The sequence below is a fragment of the Taeniopygia guttata genome, chromosome 2 (genome assembly GCF_048771995.1).
Source record: "Taeniopygia guttata chromosome 2, bTaeGut7.mat, whole genome shotgun sequence".
Taxonomy (NCBI): domain Eukaryota; kingdom Metazoa; phylum Chordata; class Aves; order Passeriformes; family Estrildidae; genus Taeniopygia; species Taeniopygia guttata.
In genome coordinates, this window is record NC_133026.1 from 62167299 (window position 1) to 62190716 (window position 23418).

General features: G+C 40.4%; 1 protein-coding gene across 3 annotated transcripts in view; it reads right to left on the reverse strand.

Moving 5' to 3' along the window:
• Positions 1-681: 681 nt before the first annotated feature.
• DUSP22 (dual specificity phosphatase 22) overlaps positions 682-23418 on the reverse strand; it is a 43484-nt gene continuing 20747 nt past the window's right edge. For all 3 annotated transcript variants that reach the window (XM_072924096.1, XM_072924095.1, XM_030265436.4), the window contains 4 exons: positions 14381-14430; positions 9058-9132; positions 7372-7543; positions 682-4491 (listed from right to left, as the gene is read on the reverse strand). In XM_072924096.1, the coding sequence (XP_072780197.1) occupies positions 4306-4491; positions 7372-7543; positions 9058-9132; positions 14381-14427 (480 nt within the window). In that variant the 5' untranslated portion in view covers positions 14428-14430 and the 3' untranslated portion in view covers positions 682-4305. The remainder of the gene's footprint in view (positions 4492-7371; positions 7544-9057; positions 9133-14380; positions 14431-23418) is intronic.

Consider the following 23418-nt stretch of genomic DNA (forward strand, 5'->3'; position numbering starts at 1 on the left):
GCAAAAACAGATCAGCCCTCAGCAATGATTGAAGTGGCCATGAGATCTGGCTATGATCTGACTTTATACTCTCAGGTTGGTGGGTTTTTTGGTTTAGGTTTGGATTTTTTTTTTCCCAATTGCCCAACAGTCAGAAATACTCTCTTAGCATACGTAGTGTCAAACCAGAAAGTCAGTGAGTTATCTGTGGGAATTTGAACGGGGCATTTCCTCCCTTACATTAAAAGTTTCTAAATGTTTTCCCCTGAGAATCATCTGCCACTTACATCAGCTTCCTCTGAGAGCCTTGAACACTGCCAGCCTGAAAACCAGGTAAGTTTTACAGCTGATTAAGCCCTAAATCAGTGTGCTATGGAAAAGAAGGTATTTCAAAATAATAAAAAACATTGGCTTCACCACATACCCCATTGCAAAGATGGGCCAGCAACAATCAGTAAGATAGCAACATGCAAGAACCTCTTGGGAGACTATCAAGAGGTGCTTGTGCTGAAGATTCTTGAACTCACCTGGAAGTAGTTGGTGAAAAGAGAGATAGTTTCAAGAAGTCTGTGTGTGGGAGAAAATAGTAATCAAAACACCAAAATGAGTTAGCCTTGTACTCTTACTGTACCTGCAGGGATACAGACAGTGAGTAGAAGCCTTCTGGACACTGTCACTGATTTCAAGAAACACAAAAGCAGATCAGGTGTTAACATTTAATTTTATTTATAAAAAAATTGTAGAACGTATTAAATACAAACATTTGGAAAAAGTAATCAAGGCTTCACTAAGACGCCCAGGAAGAGGAAGACAGAGAATCAAGAAGCTTAGCAGATTTAGAATTTTTAAACTAGTGAATAATTGCTATAATTTTTCACTGACATTTTTATAGGTGGTGGCCATTATAGCAACCAAAGTTATTATCCCTTTTAAAAAACAGATATGATTTGCCATATCTTCCCATTCAACAACAAAATGTAAGGAAGCAACTTTTTCCAGGTTAAAAAACTGAGTAATAAATACTATTAATGCATTTATCCATTACCTACATTCTAAAACACTAGACATTTGCTTATAATCACACATGGATATCAAGTTTAGCCCCCAAAAAATTGATTATACATTTGAAATCTGGATATCCAATAAGGTGTTATAAACTTTATACATTTTCCAGTGAACATCAAAATGAGGACAGTGTTTTGAAATACAGAAACAAAATAACTGAATGCATCATCTACATTACAAAGGCCAACTACTAAGAGGTGAATTGAGTCTAGTCATACTCCAGATAGCTGGAAAGTTCTACAAATTGCCACTGAAAGGCTGGTTGGAAGACAAATCATGTCACATTCTCAGTCTGAGTTAGCTCCTCTCCCTCTCTAAAAGGCTAAAGGTGAGAACTGTAGCTCTCTCTTCTGCACTTGTGGTAATTAGGGAATAAACCATCGTTCTGCTCTCTACATGGACAAACCAGATTCAAGTTGTCTTAGACTGCTGTTGCTCTTATACTGCTCTTACCTGCAGTATGCAGTACACACTGACCACTACAGAAGATGTTGAAGGCAGACACTGCAGAAAATACCCTTTCTGCCTTTCAAAAAGAGAGAAGCACTTCCACTCACTGACAGTGTGGCATTCCCTCTGTCTTCCCAGCTTACCCTGTATCTGCTTTGGAGCTGCAGCATAACGCACACTGATGTTGGCTATATGGCCCTAAAGCCAAACTCAGTTCCAAAAAAAATCCTGTTCAGGGGACTGACTCTTTGGACATAACCAAACAATTTAAAAAAAAGCAATGCAGGTTAATCTTGGACACATGAAAATTAACAGATATCTCCTATTCTGCCTTGTATGTGTCAGAACAGTAAAAAAACTGGCAACTTACCAGCACCCACAGCATTACTACTGAAAGGACAGGAGTGTTATAGGATACACAGTGTTGGCAGCCAGCTACAGGAAGGACTGGCTGGATGCCTGCAAGACCATAGGAAGAATACTTCTGACAAAGCTGCCCTCTGGGGATGGGCTGATGCTGCCCTACATATCCTATTATGAGTAGAGAGTTGAACAAACGGACCCACATCCTGAAGGTGTGTCAGACCCTGTTACCGAGGAAAACATTTTCCAATTATTACATCTATCCTCAGAGCACAGAAGGGACTGCCAGTGTGGACACTGCTGGGCTGGAATTGTTAACCAGACTATTATTTGCAGATCAACATCTTCAGAAACAGCTAAATACCTTTCTTACCAGGCAATCACAGAGCAACTGCTGGATATACCAAACAGGCAGTGGTTCATTTAACTGCAAGCTTGAAAACAAGGTCAGTTCCAGCAATTTTCCCAAATCCAGCAACATCCCTTACTGCAACAAAGACATGATTATCCTGCTCTCATCATGCTCAGTACACTTCAAGCACTTAGTGCAATGAGAACCCTGATGCAGGCTTGATCTCAGATGAAATGGACAGGTCAGTTCCACCCCATTCCCTTTTTTCCTTTTAGGCAATTATTGATATGCAGGACCCGTATTTCACAAGCCATAACATATTTTTTTAAGATACTTAACAACAGATATTTAACAGCCAGTTTACTTGGCCCAAAAGCCTTGTTCCCAATCCAAAGAATACACTGCCACCTGCAAGCAGGAAATCACATGTAGAGGAATCTTGTCAAGGAATGGGAAGCCAGAGTACCAAAGGAATTGAAAGAGACACAATTTGGATACTACTTAGTATGCTGATGGCTTCTCACTCAGTGCTCAGCTTTTAGCATGATATACACCACACTTGAACAAATGAAGGGTTTGGTTTTAGTTTTCTATCTTGGCTGTTTGGGTGGTACTTTTTATTTTCTAGAATCTTCAAGAAAAGTGGGCCTTCCATCCTTCAAGTCAAAGACAAGATATCATGATCTTGACATCAGGGCCACCCCATATTACACCATTAGAAATCAGTACACTGCCCAGCATCCCCACTGACATGTTTGAAGTGACACTTTTTCAAGCCACTTGAGTCAGGCAATGGCTCCATTCCAGAAACACACAACATTACAAGAGCAGAGTACAGCCCCTAGTTTCAGTCTAGTTTAAAACATATTGTACAAATGCATTCCCATAAATCTGATCACAGCAAAATATATAGTGGTGTTTAAATGGCAGGAAAGTTGAATTCCAACAACTCAACCTTTAAACCAGTGAGAAATATGGGCAATTTTAAAAGAAAACAATAAACTTCTCATATACAGACATTTTGAAATATATGTGCACACGCACTCTCGCACACACACGCACCCACTTACTTCACTCAGTGTTTAGATTAAGATTACACAAGGCAATTTTCAAGGTTGCATTTACAACCACTATGACAAGAACAGCATTTTTGAGGTAGCTGAAGTCAAAGAGCAAACCACAGCACAAGCAAAGAAACAGGTGCTCGCACTCACACCGAGCCCACTCTTTGGAGACGCGTTATGGTGTGCGCAGGGGCGTGTGCTGAAGAGGCACGTGTTCCGTGGGGAATGGAGTTCAGTGGCTCTGGAGTCATGATCAACTATGTTCCAGAAAAGCTTATGTTGGGAGACCAGATGCAAAGTCAAGGGACCATGGCTTAAATCACTGCACATCAGCTGAGCTGTGGTAACAGCCTGGGCACTCTTGGTCTGTGGCAGCTCTGCCGACAGCTCAGTCTCACAGGCACTGAAGCAAAGACAGCTGTGGCGGTTGAAGGTGTTATTACTCAGAGCTGTCTGTCCCACTTCTCTCCTAGATGCCACTGCTGGGGAAAGGTACTTGGGCCCCGTCTCACCTGCTCCAGCTTTCAGCCTGCACTCCAGCTCATGCCCACCTCCACGCTATTACCTGCCAATGGACTGTGAACAGGAGCAGCAGAGACACAGACTTGAGTTCCCTTCTTCAGGTGCAGTTAACACCTTTGCCACACTACGAGTGCAGAGATGCCAAACTGCCACAGCTTGAATCACCAGACTTCATCTCTCCAAGCCCTTTGCTAGCCTACAACAAGAGGAGTTGAGCTAACCTCACAGCAAATGCCAGGCAATGTGGGCAGAAGGGGACATAGCTGTGGCTGGCAAACTGCCTCAGCCACAGTAACTGGATCCTGTCCCTGGGCATAAACAGCTTGATCCTGCCCGAATTACCAACTTGTGTGAAACACACTCATACACACACACACATAATGTCATCAAGAAGCTTTCTATAAATCAACAGTTTGCATGGTTCACTGCTGAAAATCTTGAAGATGGGATGAAAAACATGGCAAGATGTTTTGCAAAAGTAGAAAGAAAAAAAAAATCGACCTCTTGCAACTAGGTCTCTGTTGTGTAGTTGCTGTATGAGAGTGATGGCACAGATGAGAAGTTGTTATTCCACTGCCTTCCTCCAGTAGTCTGATGCAACTCTGCCTGCTCTTTGTATTTGCTCAGAAGATTTTTGGCTTCCTGCAGATCCTGAGAAGAGTTTTCCCCATATTCTTCTTTCAGCCACTGCCTGAACTGGAGAAATTGAAAAGACATATACAAAATGATTAAACATGAAATGGATGGAGAAGTAATTCTTCTTCCTGTCCTACAGAATTTCAATAACCTTTAGGATCATATACAGTTTAAAGAAAAGCATTGCAAATATTGCATGTCCTTCAACAGCAGCACAGACTGCACAGCTGAGATTTTAAATCACATATTTGCAATTACTGAGACCCCTTCTATCTCCTGAAATGACACATCTGTGGAACAGCTTGGCTGACTGGAGTAATACAGAGTAAGGAACACCTACTGGGAAAGGACATCCTAGACTTAAAATCTCCCTGTTCTTGCTGTATAAAGACACAATAAGAGGAGTTAGCATAGAAGCCAACATGATCAGCCAACTTGCCCAAGTCACAAAAGGCAGTAAGAAGGCTGAAGATCAGAAAGTGAACCACTCTTACAGGTTTTTGATCCTGAGCCCACAAACACCAGTAGTAAAAAATGTGGTGTGGATATCCTAACAGGTGTCTTCTAGGAAGAAATATTCAATGAGTTTTATAAGCTATAGAATAGGGCGCCATATGTTACTGATATGAATGACTGAATATGGTACATGGTAACATATGTACCAGGCCCAGCTGATGGTCAGTCCAGCTCTGTACCCTGCTTTGAGAGTAACCAGACATAAATTATGAGGAAAGAATCAGCCAATGGCAGGACAATAATGCTGGAACCTTTTCCCTGGCCATTTCCTCAGTTTGCAGCAATTTTCAGCTCAGGTGATTTCAGAGGCTGAAGCAGTATCTTTGTGTTTGATAACACAAATTAATTCTTTGTCATGAGATCTCATTTTAAACCTGTATTTTTTTACCACAAGATACCTGTATGCCAACAAGCTCCATAAGTGCATATTGTATAAATCCCCAACTCCTTTTCTTTGATTTGGACCTGCCAACAGATATCTCTTTCTCATAGGAAAGAGTGGAAATTTCACATATTCACTTTTTCTATCCACTCACCTCTGACACTTTGCCTGTTGGAGAATTTGAGTCCAGCTGAGGACAATTCCAGCTGAGGAACTGTCCAATTCCTGGCAATTTTGTTGAGCTTACCTGCAGAAGCAGCTAGTAAATACAGACTCCAACTGTTGTGTCCCAGTGGGGATAATATTAAATTTCCAAACCTTAACCTTCATAGCTTTGTTCTGTTTGGGGCTCATGAAATAGCTTGATCCATAAAGATAATTTATTAGGATATTGGGAGACAAGACCTCAACATAGATGCTTTCTCCTATTCCTTAAAGAAGTCCTCAGGCAAATCTGAAGCCTCAGGCTACCATATGGAAGCTTGCAACAGGTGCAAACTATGTTGTGACCTTAGTGACTAAACCTCATTCTACAAGACCAAGATCTAGAGGACAACATTCCAGAGAGCCCACAGGATACCACCACCCTTTAGTGGAGCAGCAAAACACCAAATGCTGCTGAAATCTGAAAAAGTTCACGCCCTTGGCAGATGGCACCATTCCACCAAAATCAGGTGTGTAAACAGACACCTGCTGAGGATGTGGTTGCTCTTAAGAGACAGTCAGAAACTACAGCCCAGCCAGTGAATACAGGTGGATACTTCTTTTTGCAACCTACTGCCTCCCCCTCAGTGAATAAAGACAGAATGCACAGTCCATGGTGGATGAAAAAAGAGAGACGTTACTGTCTTTATCAGGCTATTTGCATACAGCCTTAATTGTCATTGCTGTTAGACCAAACCAATTAGAGTAGAAATGACTGTAAGGGAGGAAGGAGACAAGTCTGGAAAGTCCCTCTCTGACTTTTGTCTCTTAAAAATCAGTTATTCTACCATTTACACCAGTTCCAAATGATCCAGGAAACATTCAGTTAAATATTAAAAAAGAACACAAATATTTACAGTTGCTAACTGCATCATGCAAAACTAATGGTAATTTCTAAACTCTGAGCTTTCTGCAGCAGAATGACAGGGTTGGGATAAAAAAAACAACATCCTTTGTCTCGTGTATTTTGCTTTCCGACTTTGGTTCGCCTCTGTTGTTGTTATTTTCAATAACCACAATAGGCACAAAAGCCCACACAACAACAACAACAACATGCTGAGCAATGGAAAATGGAAGGGACAGCCACAGTAGGTTGGTAATGTAAGTGGAAGTCACCAATCACCCAGGGAGCAGGTCTTTTGCGTAGGATGGGGTTTCTTTGGAGTAAGAAACTAATTTTTGTTTTATGAAACTCCTTTGTCAGTCCAACTCTTTTGTTGATTCTCTCAGTGCTACAAAATCTTCAAAAGCTAATAAGAAAAAAAAGGGTCAGATCTGAGGCTGCCCTAAACATCAATAAGCATATTAACTCTCAGCCATAGAAGGTGGGAGGACTTGGGTTATGGACAAACTATAATGAGGACTTAGTTTAACTCTTGGACATGAAAGATTCGTGCTGATGATTTCTTTCCTGCTTACTAGTCCAAATGAATGTGCTGGGGGGAAACCCACTACTTTTATGCAACTGGTAGTTATAGGTTGGCCTTTTACCTGTGTTCTGAGAATGCACCTTTTACCTTTTACCCCCCCTAAAGATGTTAATCTTGAACTGTGTTTTAGCTCACATGAAGCAACCACTAGATTGATAGCACAGCTAGGCAGGAGGTGTTTAGATGCTGTCCTTCATCCCTTCTCCCACCCAGCATTCCCCAACACCTCCAGATCTATCTGTACCTCCTTCATGGAACTGGCTGGGCTAAAGCCATTCCCTCAAACGGGAATTCCCTCAAAGCAAAAACAGGGAGTCAGATAAACCACACAGACCACAAAATAATGAGAAGTAGCCCATGATCTGACTTGGAGTTGTGTTTCACAGCTCTTTTTTGTAGTTCATTTACCTGATCAACATCATGTTTTTCGAACTCCTGCAGCTGTCTCTGGAAGCCCATGTTTGGATTGGCACAGGACCTTGCTGCACGGACAACAGACAGTGCATCTTCCCAGCCAAAGTCTGTGATGGTCATGATGTAGGCAACCACCAGTGTGACACTCCTGGAGACACCTGCAAGGCTGCATGGAGAAAGGGGTGTAATACACTGAAGCTGTGCTGTGCTTCACCTATCACAGCTAAAAGCATTACATCTCAACATCACAGACTGCTGTGCTGCTTGCCATGAGGGAGAAATATTATAGTATTTGAGTTAAATAGTTTTCTTGCTACTTTTTCAAATGCAGCAGAAGAAAATCTACCTGATCAAGAAAGTGGGTTTTGAGTGGTAACTCTTATGTGGCTGAAAAGAAAGAAAAAAGTATGAAGTAGTCACAAAAGCAGGGGATAGTGCACACATTCTAAGTTAGATTTGGGTTTTAAAAAGGCAGAAGTAAGTCACCCTTTCTTTCTTCTGTTTACAAAGATCAGAGCAGTGAAATAAGACTGTTTCCTCTCCATCATGAATAAAGGCTGCAATTTCATGGGGCCAAAATAAGAGGTACATATGTCTGGTTGCTTGAGTTGCTCTCAATAGCAATCCTCTGATAGCAGAAAGCTATCCACTGCATTGTGCAGCTTAAACTCTCAGGACTCCTGTTTCCCCAGATGAAAAGCTGGGATAGAGTAAGAATCATTCATGATGCCTGGTTGGACAACACTGGACAAACTCAGAATTATTTCTATTCAGAGTATAAAGAATGTGTTAGAGTTATATTTACCACAGTAAAAATAAAGAGTTACCAGTCTCTTTCACCATTTTATGTTTCTGAATACTTCACAAATTTAAATGTATGTTTTTTAAAACTCAGTATTCAGACTACTTATTCCTGTTTTCTATACACCAAGACTGACCAAATGGCTCATGCACAGGCTTGTCACGAGTCAATAGAAAAGTGAGGATTTATACTCAGGGCCTGTGTACAAGTCCAGTGTTCAAATCATGAGATGACTCTGATTCCAGATATAGACTCAGGTATGTCCTTTGGACACAGCAAAAAGACCACAACCAATAGCAGAGAGCAACAAAAACCCAGGGTGGGATTTCCTTTTCTATTCTTTACAGTCCCAGGAGCATCTCTCCAATCAGGGTCTTGCTATTAACAAATGCAACATTTGAATGCTTCAGCAGTTTTAAGAAGAGGGGGAAAAATAAATTTCTGTTCAAACAGGTTTTTTTAACAACTCTGAAGTCACTAAAACAGCTGTTTAAGAAACTAATCAAATTATTAGGATTATGGAAATCACATTTAGAAACACAGCAATTAAAATGATGAGAAATAAATAGCATGTCTTCAGCCAACACATTCCTAGTTAAATAAATCCCACAAAGATGTTTGATAAGAGAAGGTCAAAAAGAATCTCTCGGGCTCCTTTCATCTCCAAGCAGCTGCCCATCCCAGAGACTCAAACATCCTCGCATAAGACTTTAACAGCATTTGTAAATCTTCTGGGGCTTTTTGAATAAATGGGGCAATTCAGTCCAAGAGGATTTTGCTACAGAGTGGAGATGACCACTGATTTATTAAAATTATGAACATCCAAATCAAGGTAGAGAAACCCTTAGAAAGAATTTTTTAGCAAGCCATATACATACCAGTGAACTAAGCAGCCTTCACCTGTGAGTCGGCACTCGTGGATAAATTTGATGCTCTCTCTGAAATGCCTTGCTCTGAAAACAAAAGCAGAAGGAGGATAAAGAAAGTGCTGCTTTAGTAAAATCACTACTTAGAAAGAAAGAAATATATCCGAAAGCTCACCTCATGCTGCTTCTAGAATTTAGAACTGAATACAGGTCTTACGAAGTAAAAGTTATTGTCTGCCAATGAAACAGAACTCACTGGCATAAGTTATTCACCACTCTATCCGAGTAAGAAACTGGTATTTTAGGCACTACAGCGTGATAAACTTTATTCTGATGACTGTCAAGTCTGTATTTCGGTTTGTGTTTGATACTTCTTAAAAGCAGTGACTTGACCTCACATGTCCTTGTGTGCTCAGATGTCAGGTGGAACTCAGCACAGCTACACGAGCAGTTCTCCAGATATAATGTCTCTCACAAAGAAACACTACCTACTACTCAAACTTATGCTTAACTCCAACTCTACCTCCTCCTTCAAGCCATGTGCTAGGGCATGTCTAAACATTAAGACTTTCTGCTTGGCTATGTGAAATCACTCCCGTTTGTCTCTGCTATGAAAAAATTCTCATTTCAAGCCCTCTTTTCTTTAGTTCCTTCCAGTCTTCTCCTTTCAGACAGCAGTACCCCTTCTGCCCATATTCAGGGTGTCAGCCCACCTGTTTTAAAGCAGCAGAGGAGAAAACGTAGAGAAGACTCCATTTGCAAACTTTAGGGTTTATGATCTCATTATCCTTTACACATGCCCCTTTCATTTTAAGTGAGGTATAGTGAAGGATAGCGAGTGGGCAGCTGTCATCATCTGAGTGAATACACAGCACTGCCTCTTTACATCCCAGTTCCAAGCTGCACACCCCGCCTTTGGTGCTGCCTGCAGTTTACCACAGCTGCAAGCAGCACCTCTTAGCTCAACAGAGCTGGAGTTCACAGTGGCCTTTGAGTGCTCTTGCAATTCAAGCTCACAAGCAGTAGTAATGTGGGCAACACAGGCAGAGGAAAGAGGTTCTGAGGGGGCAGTCATTGCCAGGCCTGCTGGCAAGGGCAAACCTGAAAGCACATTGCGCTCAACACCCATGAAACACAACGTCCTGTATTCAAGATGTTTCCCCTTTCTGAGTGAATATTATACCACAAGGGTAAAAGAAAAAAAACCTCAGCCCAGCACCAGCAGCCACACAAAAATCAGGAATACCCACATAAAAGGAAGCTTCCCTTCCTGCCTAACAGTGCAGCTGTCGATACTGTAAACACTCCTGACCTGAAGGACAACACTGATGCAACAGGATGCCACTGCCTGCAGAACTTGCAAAGGAAACTATATCTAACTGGAATAAACAAAAAGAAGATCCCCAAGCCCGGTGCTCCCTCTCCAATCAGTTCCTGCATCACTGGATACAACATGGAAAACACAGCTAGAGAAGACCTGAGCAGCTTATTTGGAAAATTTCAAGGCACAATGCAATCCCGTTGGACAGTAGGTCAGCTCAGGGTTTTATGTTTCTCAGGGAACAGATGAAGCGTGTGGGATAAGTGAAGACAAAGCCTTACAAATGCATGTGTACTCGGACTGCCACACCAAACCACTGTAGCTGGCTGGGCTGTAACAAATCATGGTGCTCAGGTCTGCCAGGGGAGCACAAGAGGTTTCACATAAACAAATTTAGAGGACAAAATGAGATCTCTTTTCATTGTGCAAGAGGCTTTGCTACTGCACAATGAAAAGCTTAGCTGAGATTGAAAGCATTCACTCAGATGAAGCCTGGTTAGGTTGTATTGACAACCTGATCTTCTCATCTTTTCTCTTTCTCTCTAGAAAATCTGGCCAGGAGGGTAGCTTCATGTACAAGTGAATTCATTTCAGTGGTCTCACACAAGTTTTGGTAAGACACTTCCAACACTCTGGTTTGAAAAATATCTGTGACTGAGCATAACAGTTTTGCAAGGTACTAAACATCATGAACTCCATTCACCCAGTTTTCTTCACCCTTCCTCACTGCTGATGCTCAGTCTGCTGAGGTGCTTTCAAGTGTGTTTATAGGCATTCATGAAAATGAGAAGAGAAATAGTCACATCTAGAATTAGTGCTGCTCTATAGCACCCTGGCCCGTCCTCATCCTGAGCCAGAGAAAAGGACATATGTACTCCTCCACAACCCTATGGCATCAGGTCTCTTCTGGAGCCAGTAGACACAGTTGCCTAAACTAATTTTCAAAGTTATGGCAAAATCATGTTCAGATGAAAACGAAGATTGAGGACCAGTTAGCTGTGTGGCAAGTGCCAGACACAAAGAAGAATGGCAAGTCTTACAGTAACCACAAAACAGTTGACTATCATCTCTAACAGGAAAGCACTTGACAAATGTGTTGATTTGCAGCCCATTTGTTGGACTTCAGGACAATTTATTACATGATATCTGACTCTTGCATCTCCCAGCTGAAAGCTGGGTCCTGAACTGCATCATCCTTACAGTGGGAAAACACCACAGGAAGAACCACCAGTACAACGCCCCTACCAGGATGTTGTAGAAGTTATCTAAACTTACACTTTAACACGCTGCATAATTCAAAACTAGACCAAGAACAGAGTTATGATACCAGAGCTATATTTTCATTTGTTGCTAGTTGGACTTCTACAAATATTTATAAAGGTTAAAAAGATAGCGTCCAGATCAGATAGGACAAAGCATCTTGATGTTTCTTTCATTTCATGATGTAAAAGAAAAACAAAACTACCAAAATTTTCTCCTCTTAATAGGTCATCTGGCTTCTGTATTATCACCACTAACCACCTGATTGTTGGAGGTTAATTCCTTAGAAACAGGCAGCCAAAGACAATTAACTGGAACAGGGCAGGAAGGGAAGATTTTATTTCTATAGAAATAACTTTTTAGTGATGACACTTCTGGAGCAGTTACTGGCCCAAGGTAAAATTCTCACAGACCAGGGAAAACTGATTTAAATCTAGGAAGTACCTTGAGTCTGAAAAGCAATTGCTTTCTCCCCATGCTTGCTAGGGGCAGAACAGGGGAGTAAACTAAAGCTTTTGAGACACTTTAGTGAACACCCACATGCTAACAGGGGAATCCCTGCTGTATTTCCCTGGCAAGCCATCCCTCTGAGGAAAAGAACTCCACTAAATAAGTTTTCTAGGAGTAAATATGCACACAAGAAACCAAAGGTTTTCTTCACAAAAACTGAGCTGAAGTTCATTAAGAGCTCACAGTCCCAAAATTCAGTGGTAAAAGGCTTCCAGTTGGTCCTTGCTGTTGGGAGAGACAAGAGAGCAGAGTGCACCCCGCTGGTTGTGCCTGTCAGCCATTGCTAAGTGAACACAAGGACCTACAACAGAGGATGCTGCTTGCTTGGTTGTTTTTTTCTCCCTAGAAAGAAACCAACAGAATCTCTCTTTCAGAAGAAGAGGGTAGACATGCAAAGATGTTGCAGAGAGACCAATTCCCTTCCTGTTCCCCTCTAGCTATCCCTCCCCTCCACAGGCAGTGGAGCACAGGCAGTATGGTTAACCACTCCTAGATAAGACTGCATCCAGTCCTCACAGGCTGAACAAAAATAACTTCCTCTTTTTTTCAGAAGACTGCATGTGCAAAGCAAGCAATGGTGCTATTTGTGAGCATCATGATTTGGTTTTACTTGAAGTCCTGGACTGTATAAAGTAAAAGAAGAAAAATCAGTTACTCATCAAGTTTTATTTTAAGTGATGGAATGTATCAGTATTAGGAGTAATGACGTTTGCTTGCAACCACCTGATACCAAAGCAAGTATTTTAGATGCCTGCAGCATAACAGAAACAATATTCATGCAAATATTCTATCTTCTTACTGAAGCCTTAAGAGGCTTGGTACTGCGCCAGACAGTGCAAGCACAGGAGCTGTTTTTTCAGTATAACTCCTTGATATTTAACAGTCAGGGGAATTATACATTGATTAATGTTCATCATAAATGCCATCTTTTCTCTTTCTATTCTCAATTTATCTCTATTGACGAAGGAAGCAGATTTAGAAAACATTGTCAAAAATGCTACACGCCTCAAAATGCCAATGAACAATTAATGACATGTGACTGTTTTCCTCTAATCTCATATTAGCTTTCCTTCCCAAAAGGATATTTCTTTAAATTTATTTATGTTTATTCTAAATATTAAGGCCATGGAAGTTGCCCATGACAAAGGCAGTTAGCTCTCTGCCTTCTCATTACAAACTTGAAATTTAGGGGATTAGGGTGGTTTTTTATTGCAGGTGGGGTGTGGTGCTTTTTTTTTTTTCCCTTCACCCGAAATCATGACAGAAATGCAGAATGAAAAGGCAAATCACACATCAAGTGCCACACTGGAATCTTTCTAGACTACAAGAAACACATGGTCTAAAAATATCCCCCAGAAGCATAAGCCAGAATATTGCTGTGATACATAAGAAAAGCAGTGCTGCAGTTCCTTCCATACCTACCAGGCCTCTTTCCACTACTTGTTTCTCTACCAAAACTCGGCAGCAGGATGCGGCTGAAACCCCCCTCACCTCTCCCCAACATAAACAGTGAGCCCTAGAAGAAAGAGCTGGTCACCATCCAAGTCCTTTTGTTTTGATTTCTCTGTGGAATAAAGACTTGAAATGCTCAATTAAAACAAGGGGTAATCAATTAGCATTACGTGAACTTTAGCAGAGGTGAGAAAGAACAAGGATTGGACACCCTAGCTGCAGTACCTATGTCCCCAAGGTCAGAGTCACTGCAGGACAGAAAACTCCCTGCCATGCCAGCTTATACCAAGAGCAGCAGGGACTTCTGAGGCAGGTTCAAGAAGTCCCCAGCAGATTGTCACAGAGGTAGTTTGCACACAAGGACTTTGTTTTGAAGGCCCACTGTGAGGAATTTATTTCAACCCTTGAGCACCAGGCTTCAAACCTCTTTCAAATATTTTGTTAGTTGATGCAATTGGCACTAAAAAAAAAAAAAAAAAAGAGTAGCCAAACACAAAGACTGACAAAAACAGTGGCTAGAATAAACTGTAACTGAATTAGGCTCAGACTCACTAAGGAATTCCTGAAGTTTAAGGCCACAAATCAAGAGTGTTTACATACCGAGACTTCTACAAACACACACAAAAAGCAGGGTGAAATCAAGTGTTACTGTGTTTTCCTAACAGATTAAACCCCATATTTGTGTAATACTCATTAGAGATCTGATTCAGAGCTTTCAGCAAATTTTAAAATAGGCATCATGGTACCATAGGATTTCTGGGGTTTTGTGATTTACTTTTAAAAAATACTTACAAGTTCTGCGAGGGTGAGTCAGCAGCAGGAATGCACAGATACTTCATTCCCTGTGTAAAGAAGCAAAAAGGTATGAGAAGAAAAGATTCAAGTTAAACATATTCATCCAGCACAGCACAAGTCCTGCTCTGGACTAGTGGAATATTAATGATTTTGAGGAAGCAACACCATCATTCAGGCAGAAATCATCTCTATACAGTCTTATTTTAAAACACTTGCTTTCACATTGCTAAGACTCCAGCATATAGCTTAGTCATGCTTCTCCCAAGGCTCAATAGTAAGCTTTTTAAAAAACGAGCATCTTTACTAAAAAGATCTAAACTTCTGAAAACACAATCTCTCTTTCATTTCTAGGAAAATGAAGTGGCATCTTCTCCTGCCCTTCCCTTTCTCTGAACAGATATTATAACCTGCAATTGTGATATGCAGTTTCTTTTAAACTCACACAATTATTTTTCTTGACCCAGTTGATAAACCAACCAAAATGTATTTCAAAGAAGAAACATGTTTGTGATGTGGATTTTGTTTTTTTATTTCTAGAAGCCTTCAAGAAGGACAACCATAAAACTCATACCTTTCTTCCACAAAGTTAGCCTCTCTTTCTTAGTCAGCTATCATACTAAGTTACAAGATTGAGTAGGGAAATAGATAACCATTTCTGATGCATTAAAATGTTACTAGGTATATTTAAAATAACATATCTATAATCCTACACTACTGCTTTGCATTGTCAATACTCATTTCAACTGTCATTTTATTTTCAAAGTTTTCTCTGCTCCTATGACTGTTAAGAAATAGAACACTTCTGAAAGCACATTTAGCTGACTTCTCAAACAGGACTTCCAAGAATACGATCTGCAGCTCAGACACATAAAACCCACATTATTTACTGGAACTCTTTTGAATTATCTCTGATGCCAAGTTATGAATTCTTCAGATGCACTTGTAAAGATAAGAATTCAAGCAAAAGGGTCATTATAAAATGCATCTAAATCCATCCTTTTGTAACAATGCACACTCCTGTAATAATCCCACATATTCAACACCACACATGGAAAGTTGCATATATATGTACTAGAGATCCTTTGCTAACACAGTGGAACACAATCTGCACCTACCAGGCATTTTATCTGCCAGCTGGGGAAAGAACAGGAATGTTCACTGCTCAAGTGTGTGGCTACCTGAGGCAGCATCATCTACAACTCCTTTGCTTTGCTGGCTCAGAAACCCCTCCATATTTCTCCTACACATACTTTGTTTCTTCGCATGCCATTGCATTAAGAGCAAAGCCTTTTACAAGACATCCTGACTCCAGCACCATGACACAGCTCTGCAAGGTACACAGACTTCACCACTATGTCAGAGAGATTGTGGAAAACAATCAGAAACAGTGAGAAACATTGTGGGAAGCCAGGAGGGCTCCACAGCCAAAAGCTGATCCAAAACATCTTGTATAGACACACTCATTTAGAAAGATAGTGTAGCAGCAATAATTATATTGATAGGCTGCTGAGCCAAGGATAATTAATTATATTGACAGATTAATTACAATAATAAGCATTTGTATGACACATCTGAGAGGTTTATCTTGGACATTAGTATCACTTCAAGTGAGTCACTCCAGTAGACTGAGGGCCTGAGACCCGAAAGTAAATTTACATGCTATTCTTTCCCCATCACCTCTAGTAACTCCATACCATTGAAAAGTTGAAAATTGAGGGCAGGAGATGGGTTAGATCCGGAGTGCAGTACATGCCAGAAGGTTCACTCCTCCAGCGCACACTGACGCAAATTGTTCCACAGATTTCAGAAGCTATGGCACATGCTGAGTGCTTTTCACAGGCTGAGTGCAGAGGGGCTTTCAGATCGTGTTCACTCTAAAAGCAGAAGTAGCACCCAGCACAAATTTAAGACCTGCAATGTTCCTTTTTTTGTCATGGCTGGTTAGTTCCAACTACTGCAAGCGAGCATGAAACCAGCCTATGAGAGACCACACGGTCCCAAATGGCTCATCCAAAGCCTGATCCTGGACACCTTCAGCACTTACAACTTCTAGTGAAGCCCACAGCACACTTTTCATTAGTGTGCTCACTAATGCTCAGCATCATCCTGCCAGCTTTATTAATAAATCTTCTCAGAAAGGAGATGGTTTAAGTTACTGGAATTTGGTATTTTGACTGATGTGTATCACCTGTGTTTCTGGAAGGCTGTGGTGATGGACTCCTCCCTGTGAGGAAATAATCACACACTCAACTCAGAAATAGTTACAGGTGGGATTTCAAAAGTACTGTGCAGTGACCTAACCCATCTCCCACAAAAATCAACAGTGAAACTCTCAGCAACTTAGAGCCAAACACAGTTTGGCCAGAGTTGGTAACTCCTGAGGATCCCACCCTACCAGAGTTTTGTTTCTTTTGGTTGAAATAATAATTGTAATAATAGGATCAAATACCATTTATCATAATTGGATACTTGAAATACGACATCACCACAAGACTGTATGAGGCAGATATTCATAAATGAGACTCAGGATTTTTTGTGTAGATATTCCTACACTGATTGCTGGAATTAGATTTTCTTCACACATACTGTATAGACTTTTCTTTTTTTAAAACATACCAGCAATAGGAAGACACTTAATTGCTGAACCCTGCTGTTTGTGACTGTTTTTGAAAAAAAACCTACCCAGGATCATAACATTTGTATATCTGTGCCCCAAGACACTACTGTCTTTCCTGTGCACATACCCTGCAGATACCATCGAAGAACTGTCCCAAAGCGATCTTTCAAGCAGAACAGTTTATGCCAAGCAAACAAACAGCTACCTACAACATTTAATATAGGGTACTAGCATGCAAAAAAGACAGAAACACCACTATTTTCTTACCTAGCAGTTTGTCTGCCATTCTCAAACTGCAAAGCATAAGATGTTAGGTGGCAACAATCATTGGAACAGTGACTATAACAGAGTAAGCTAAATCAAAGACTGTTGAAACCAGCTTCTTGTGAAAATTTCAACAGGTTCCAAATCGGTCCCTAGTCAGCAGTTTCATTAAATAAACCTGAATCCAGTTGCAGATGCAATATCGCAGTTGAACCAAAATGGCATATTAATAAAGATGGAAAGACAAATACAAATTTTATGTCAACCATATGGAAGTCTTTATTTAGATCTTTTTAAATTAAGGACACTTTGTTCCCTAAGAATGACAATTCTGTAGAATTATTCAGTGAAGGAAGGACAGAACAACGCAAAACAGGTATTGTGCCAACTTCACCTACACACACTCAATTAGGTGCTACAGAGCAAGGGACTCATTTCAAAACATGGTTTTTATTTGAAACAAAGGGAAAAACTTGCAAAGCCTAAAAACTGATGAAAAAAGAAACACCATTCAAAATCCTATACAAAGTAATACATCCCCTTTACTTATTGCATATTCTTGCACATATATAGTTATTCAAAAATTTCTTCAGCTGATAGCTATGTCAGTTATGCTTTATGTCTCCAAACACGCTTTTCCTCAGAGTACCCAATTAAAATCTATTGATACAGCCTTTTTAATTACACAGAATCTATGTATATTATTAGGCAATATAACATCCCAAACACATGGAATGGGTACAAACCCGAGCCCCTAGGGCAATGAGATGCTCAACACAGCATTTTTCTGCTCATCTCAATTCACTACTACTTTCCACTTGTTACTTTGAAATCACTGCTCACTTTCCTTTCTCCATCAATCACTTTACCACCAAACACCCCTACCTTCCAACACATACACACACACGCCAGACTTTTTGCTTATTACTTACATGGTGACCCTAACTGATGCCCCCATCAAATAAAAGCAGTGCTTTCCTTTCTTTTGGTTAATTAACCTGTTAACACTGTCCCAAATAAAAATCCGTAAAATAAAATATAATTTACTTTTTTGTTTTCTGTTTCAGCAGAGTAACCACCAAAACTAGATTTCTCTCACAGGCCCTGAAACTGAATGCTGCAGTTAAACCGATACAGTGAGAGCTAACAAAACTATGGCAAGTATTCAGATTTCAAGATTGTCAAAGTTGAAACAAGGGAGAGTTAAGTAAAATTTCTAATATTCACTGTTATTTGAGAAACAACAACACTTGTGCAATTTCATCACAGATTCAGGAATTAATAAGCCAGTCCTACTGCAGCAAATATCAAGGCATTAAACCAGATTTCAGGCGCATACATATATATGCAGAAGCTTTACACTACAGTCAATAAGGTATTAATGGCATTCTGTCAATATTTAAATTCCTAATTATTTTAGAGGTTGATCTACTAAGGTTGGAAACAGAACAGTTATGTCACATTTGGAAAAGTCAGTAAGACTAAAGAACAAGAATTTCCCAATATCATTAGCTTTTAAAAAAAGATAATTGCATCTTTGCTATTAAATCCAGTATTTCATTCAGTGCTCAGGAACACAACAGTCCAGTATAGGGAAAACTCTGTTTCTATTCTAGTTAAACAGAATTTATTTTAAAAACTCTGTTTCTATTCTATTTAAACAGAATTTATTTTAAAAACTCCAACTTCATTTTAACTAAACTTGTAAAAACTGGCATTTGGGGTTTTTTGGAAGAACTTGTAGAGTTTTGCAGTAGCAGAATGACATATCTCTAAGTGCCAAATGTCAACTAATGGGTCAATGACTGAAAACAGGACCTTTGCAAAGCACACACAAATTCAATTGTACAATACCAAGAATGATTTCGGCTCTGAACAGGATGAAGTGCAAAAAGTACCGTAAGACAAATACAGCATCTATACAGACGGCTGCTCCTTTGCAATGTTCGAAGATATTCTGAAGTCATTGAGAATGATAATCAGTTTGATTACATCTTAACCATACTAATATATGTTTTATACGTGAAAAGAAACTGTCCAGTGATTCTTATATAAAATGAGCACTCATAAAACAGCTTGCATGATAATAAGAAGCACTAAAAATACTACTCACTATTTCATGTTCAGCGGGTTTTCCAAGTAATGTTTTTACAGACGTTTTTCAGAATATCATCTCTGCTGCTGCTGTACATACATTTCTGAGGTTCTAGTTAGCCCTGGAAGCCTGAATCTAGAGTGTCAGATTTTAAAAGTTGATGAGAGGGGGAAAGATCCTCAAATTACAAAATTTCTGCTCTCCAAGGGCAAAGAGTAGGGGGAAGGGTCCATTAAAAAAATTTCAGAAAGTTCAGTACTGTATTTTTGGCATTAAACTTCTCTATTTAAATTTATGTAAAGGTACCATCAACGATTTCCAAGAATTTTTTTTTTAAACATAAAATGCTAAACTTATATTTGTGAACCAAGATGCAAATAGAAAACCTCCAGCACCTGGCCAGTTCTTTCAGGTTAGTCAAAAACCATGTGTTAATTTGAGTCGTCACATCAACAGATGAGGACAGGAGGACTTATTTTTGTTTAGGGGCATTTCAGCTAAAAAGCTAAAGTGGGAAACAGCCAGCACAAAGCTTCCTCAAGCCAAACCAATGAGAGTTTATAAAGAGTTTAGTCCAGTAATGCACCAAACTGAACCTGCTAAACTGAAAACCGTTCAACCGTTTGTTTGTCCTTTCAGTTACTTTCTGTAGCAATCACCATTAGTGCTGATTTTATTAATGACTCATAGAAAATGCATTCGTGTTTCAGCCAAGGATAACCACTAATTGACTTGAGTGAACAACACACTCAGGTTTGGCTTCAAAAAATATGATAAACAAAATTGCAATTACATGAACATATCAATATGAACAGTAGCAAATGGGATGCTCCTGCAATAGAATTCATACATTTCATTCTTGCTATCAGGAATAATACAATGTCAGAGTTTTTAATGCTGGTTCACAGTTTTCTCAGGAAGTAGTCTCAGTGACACTTCTGAATAGCTCCTTAAGGCTGGAATGTGCCAATCACAAATATAAAGTGTCCTGTTAAGACCCTCCTTCTCCATCTCTCCTCTCTAAAATTAAAAGAGGCAAATGCTGAAAATTTAAGGATTTTATTTTAGCTGCACAGAACTGCGGTTATCATTTCTAATTCTAACCCTGAATTCCAGTTCTAACCTGTCTCATATGAAGGAATGCAGAGTGGGAGAAAACAGTAATGAGTTTGTATTAAATTGTGGCTTATCTCCTTCAGGACACACCAAGATTTATTTACTGTACTTCAGCTGAGAGGAAAGGCTTTGTTTGTCTGACTTGACTGCATGACTTATTCAAGCTCTCAGGCATGTCAGGGCATATCTGAGCACTACCAATCACACTTATCCCTCAAGGGGGTCCCTGAGTACTAAAATAAAGCAATATATCACAACTGCCTCTTTCTTTAAGGGAATGCTGGAACATGATCACTATACCTCTGGAATAAGCTCGCTTTACTTTTTACAGGGGCACTTAGTGACAGGACAAAGGGCAATGGGTTCAATCTAAGTGCGAGCAAGTTTAGATTAGATAGTAGAAATAAATTCTTTACTGTGAGGGTGATGAGACACTAGAACAGGTTACCTAGAGAAGTTCGTGGATTTGCCATCCCTGGAAAAGTTTAAGGTCAGATTGGATGGTCTGGTGGAAAGTGTTCCTGCCCATCCATGGCAGGCGATTTGGAACTAGATAATCTTTAAGGTCCCTTTCAACCCAAACCATTCTATGATTCTGTGATTAGAAGCATGGGTTAACACATCACACACAAGAGGACACATCACGTCCTCTGCAGAGGCAGGTCAGAGCATTTGTTCTGTTCTGGTTAATACCATAACCAAGCAATCAGAAACACCAGACATCTACTGGTCTCAGCATCCCTCATGCAAACAGCTCAGCATTGAAAGCTCCAAGCAGTCTTCATCCTCTCCTCCCTACCACCTGCCGTGACAGGAACGTGCTTCCCTCGACACAGCTCAGGTGTGATGAACAAGTCGAACTGTGAACTAATTTAGTGCATCACCACAGCAGCCTCTGCCAGGGGTGCCCCGTCACAAAGGCCTGGCCTGACACACTTTAAAAGAGACTTTGTGGAAGTCTGTTGGTGGCTTCTTAGTGGGCTATCGGGATAATATTTGAAAAATAAGCCAGAGTTCCCAACTTCACAAGCAGAATCAATGCCCGACAGGGCATTACTTCAAACTAGAATCATCTGGTGCTGCTACACCTGAAAGAAAAATGGGAGTTGTTTTGGTCAGCATGATCTACTGAAACATCTCATGAGGGGAAACCCTTACCATGAAAAGACAGTGAAACATCACAGAGGAAAGTAAAGGTTTTTTTTGTTAGAAGAAGTGCTTGTACACTTTCTCTTGAAGTTAACAGGATGGGTGAAAATCAACAGCTTCTAACACTGGTGATATATGAGTTCAGTGCTATTGACGGAAATGCAACAATCCAACTAGACTAATTATTAATTTGTAGAACTGGTCTTTATACAACAGCCATGACCTTGCTATATGATATTATCACCTTAGATTTTGAAGGCTGTCCTGCCATGTCCCTCTTTAACAGTTCCCGTAAGTGTTTGGGTTGGATCTCAATGACAACAGAGCCTGTGCAGAGGACATGTTGCCAGTGATACCCAGCAGGGCCTTCACTTGTCATGTCATCAAGATGCAATTTTCATATATGAAAGGCCTTGCAGTTCAAGACTTCTGCCTGTTATCCAATATTGCAATACAGTTTTAACAGATTGGCTGTTTTCACTTCCGGAGCAGCATTTCTCCAGAATAAACATATGTTGATGTTTTGTGTTTTAAAAAAATTACAGCTGATTGGTTTCCGAGTATTTCCCTTTTTAGTTAGTTCCTGTTAAGCACTGATACGCCTCTGAGTGCAGACAAATGCTTTCTGGACTACTATCTGTGTGAGGATAGTCCTCAGAGAGTGAAGGATTAACAGATCAAGGGCAGTCCCACCTAGAAGGACTTGGAGGTGCTGGTGGATGAGAAGCTCAACACAGCCCAGAAATGAGCACTCACAGAAAGCCAACAGCATCCTGAGCTGCACCCAAAGCAGAGTGGTTAGCAGGTCAAGGGAGGGGATTCTGCCCCTCTGCTCTGCTGAGACCCCACCCAGAGCGCTGGATCCAGCTCTGGGACCCCAACACAAGAAGGACATGGACCTGCTGGACAGAGTCCAGAGGAGGGCTACTGGGATGTTTAATGGGATGGAGCACCTCTCCTAGAAGAAAAGGCTAAGAGAATTGGGATTGTTCAACCCAGTAAAGAGAAAGCTTTGGGGTATCCTAACTGGGGCCTTCTAGTCCATGAAGGGAGCCTACAAGAAAAATGGAGAGCATGTAGTGATAGGACAAGAGAAAATTACTTCAAACTGAAAGAAGGTACGTTTAGATTAGATGTTAGGAAGAAATTCTTTACTGTGAGGATGAGACACTGGAACAGGTGCCCAGAGAAGCTGTGGATGCCCCATCCCTGGAAGTGTTAGTGGCCAGGCTGGATGGGGCTCTGAGCAACCTGATGTAGTGGAAGATGTCTCTGTCCACAGCAGGGGGTTGGAATGGGATGTCTCAAAATTCCCTTCTAACCCAAGCCATTCTCTCAATCTATGACTACAACATAAATCACTAAAGCAGCTTTCAGCATTTCCAAAGTTATCAGCTGGGGAAACTGGGGGCATAACACGGGATTTTTTTTCCTTTTTTTTTTAAGGGCAATTCCTGTTATACATAGACAGAAAATCCAGAAAGTGCAGCCATGAGAGAAAGAAGTTTCCTCAAACATGTAATAGAAGGAAAGAATTAGAAAACTCAAAGGAGATAAGGCAAAAGTTATCACATTAAGAGCTAACTGCAGATATCATAGGTTTCTATAGTCAGAACCTAAATAGCTGCAAAAAATGCAATCCACAAACTGTGCTAAACAGATTACTTTCATTGTGCCAGAGCTGCCAGTTCAGTTCTTCTAAAATAGCTGACTTTGCTTTCTCAAAAAAATACGCATATATAGTCTAAAGATCATGGGTAAACATGCAAGATTATCAAGCTCAGCTAAAACTGC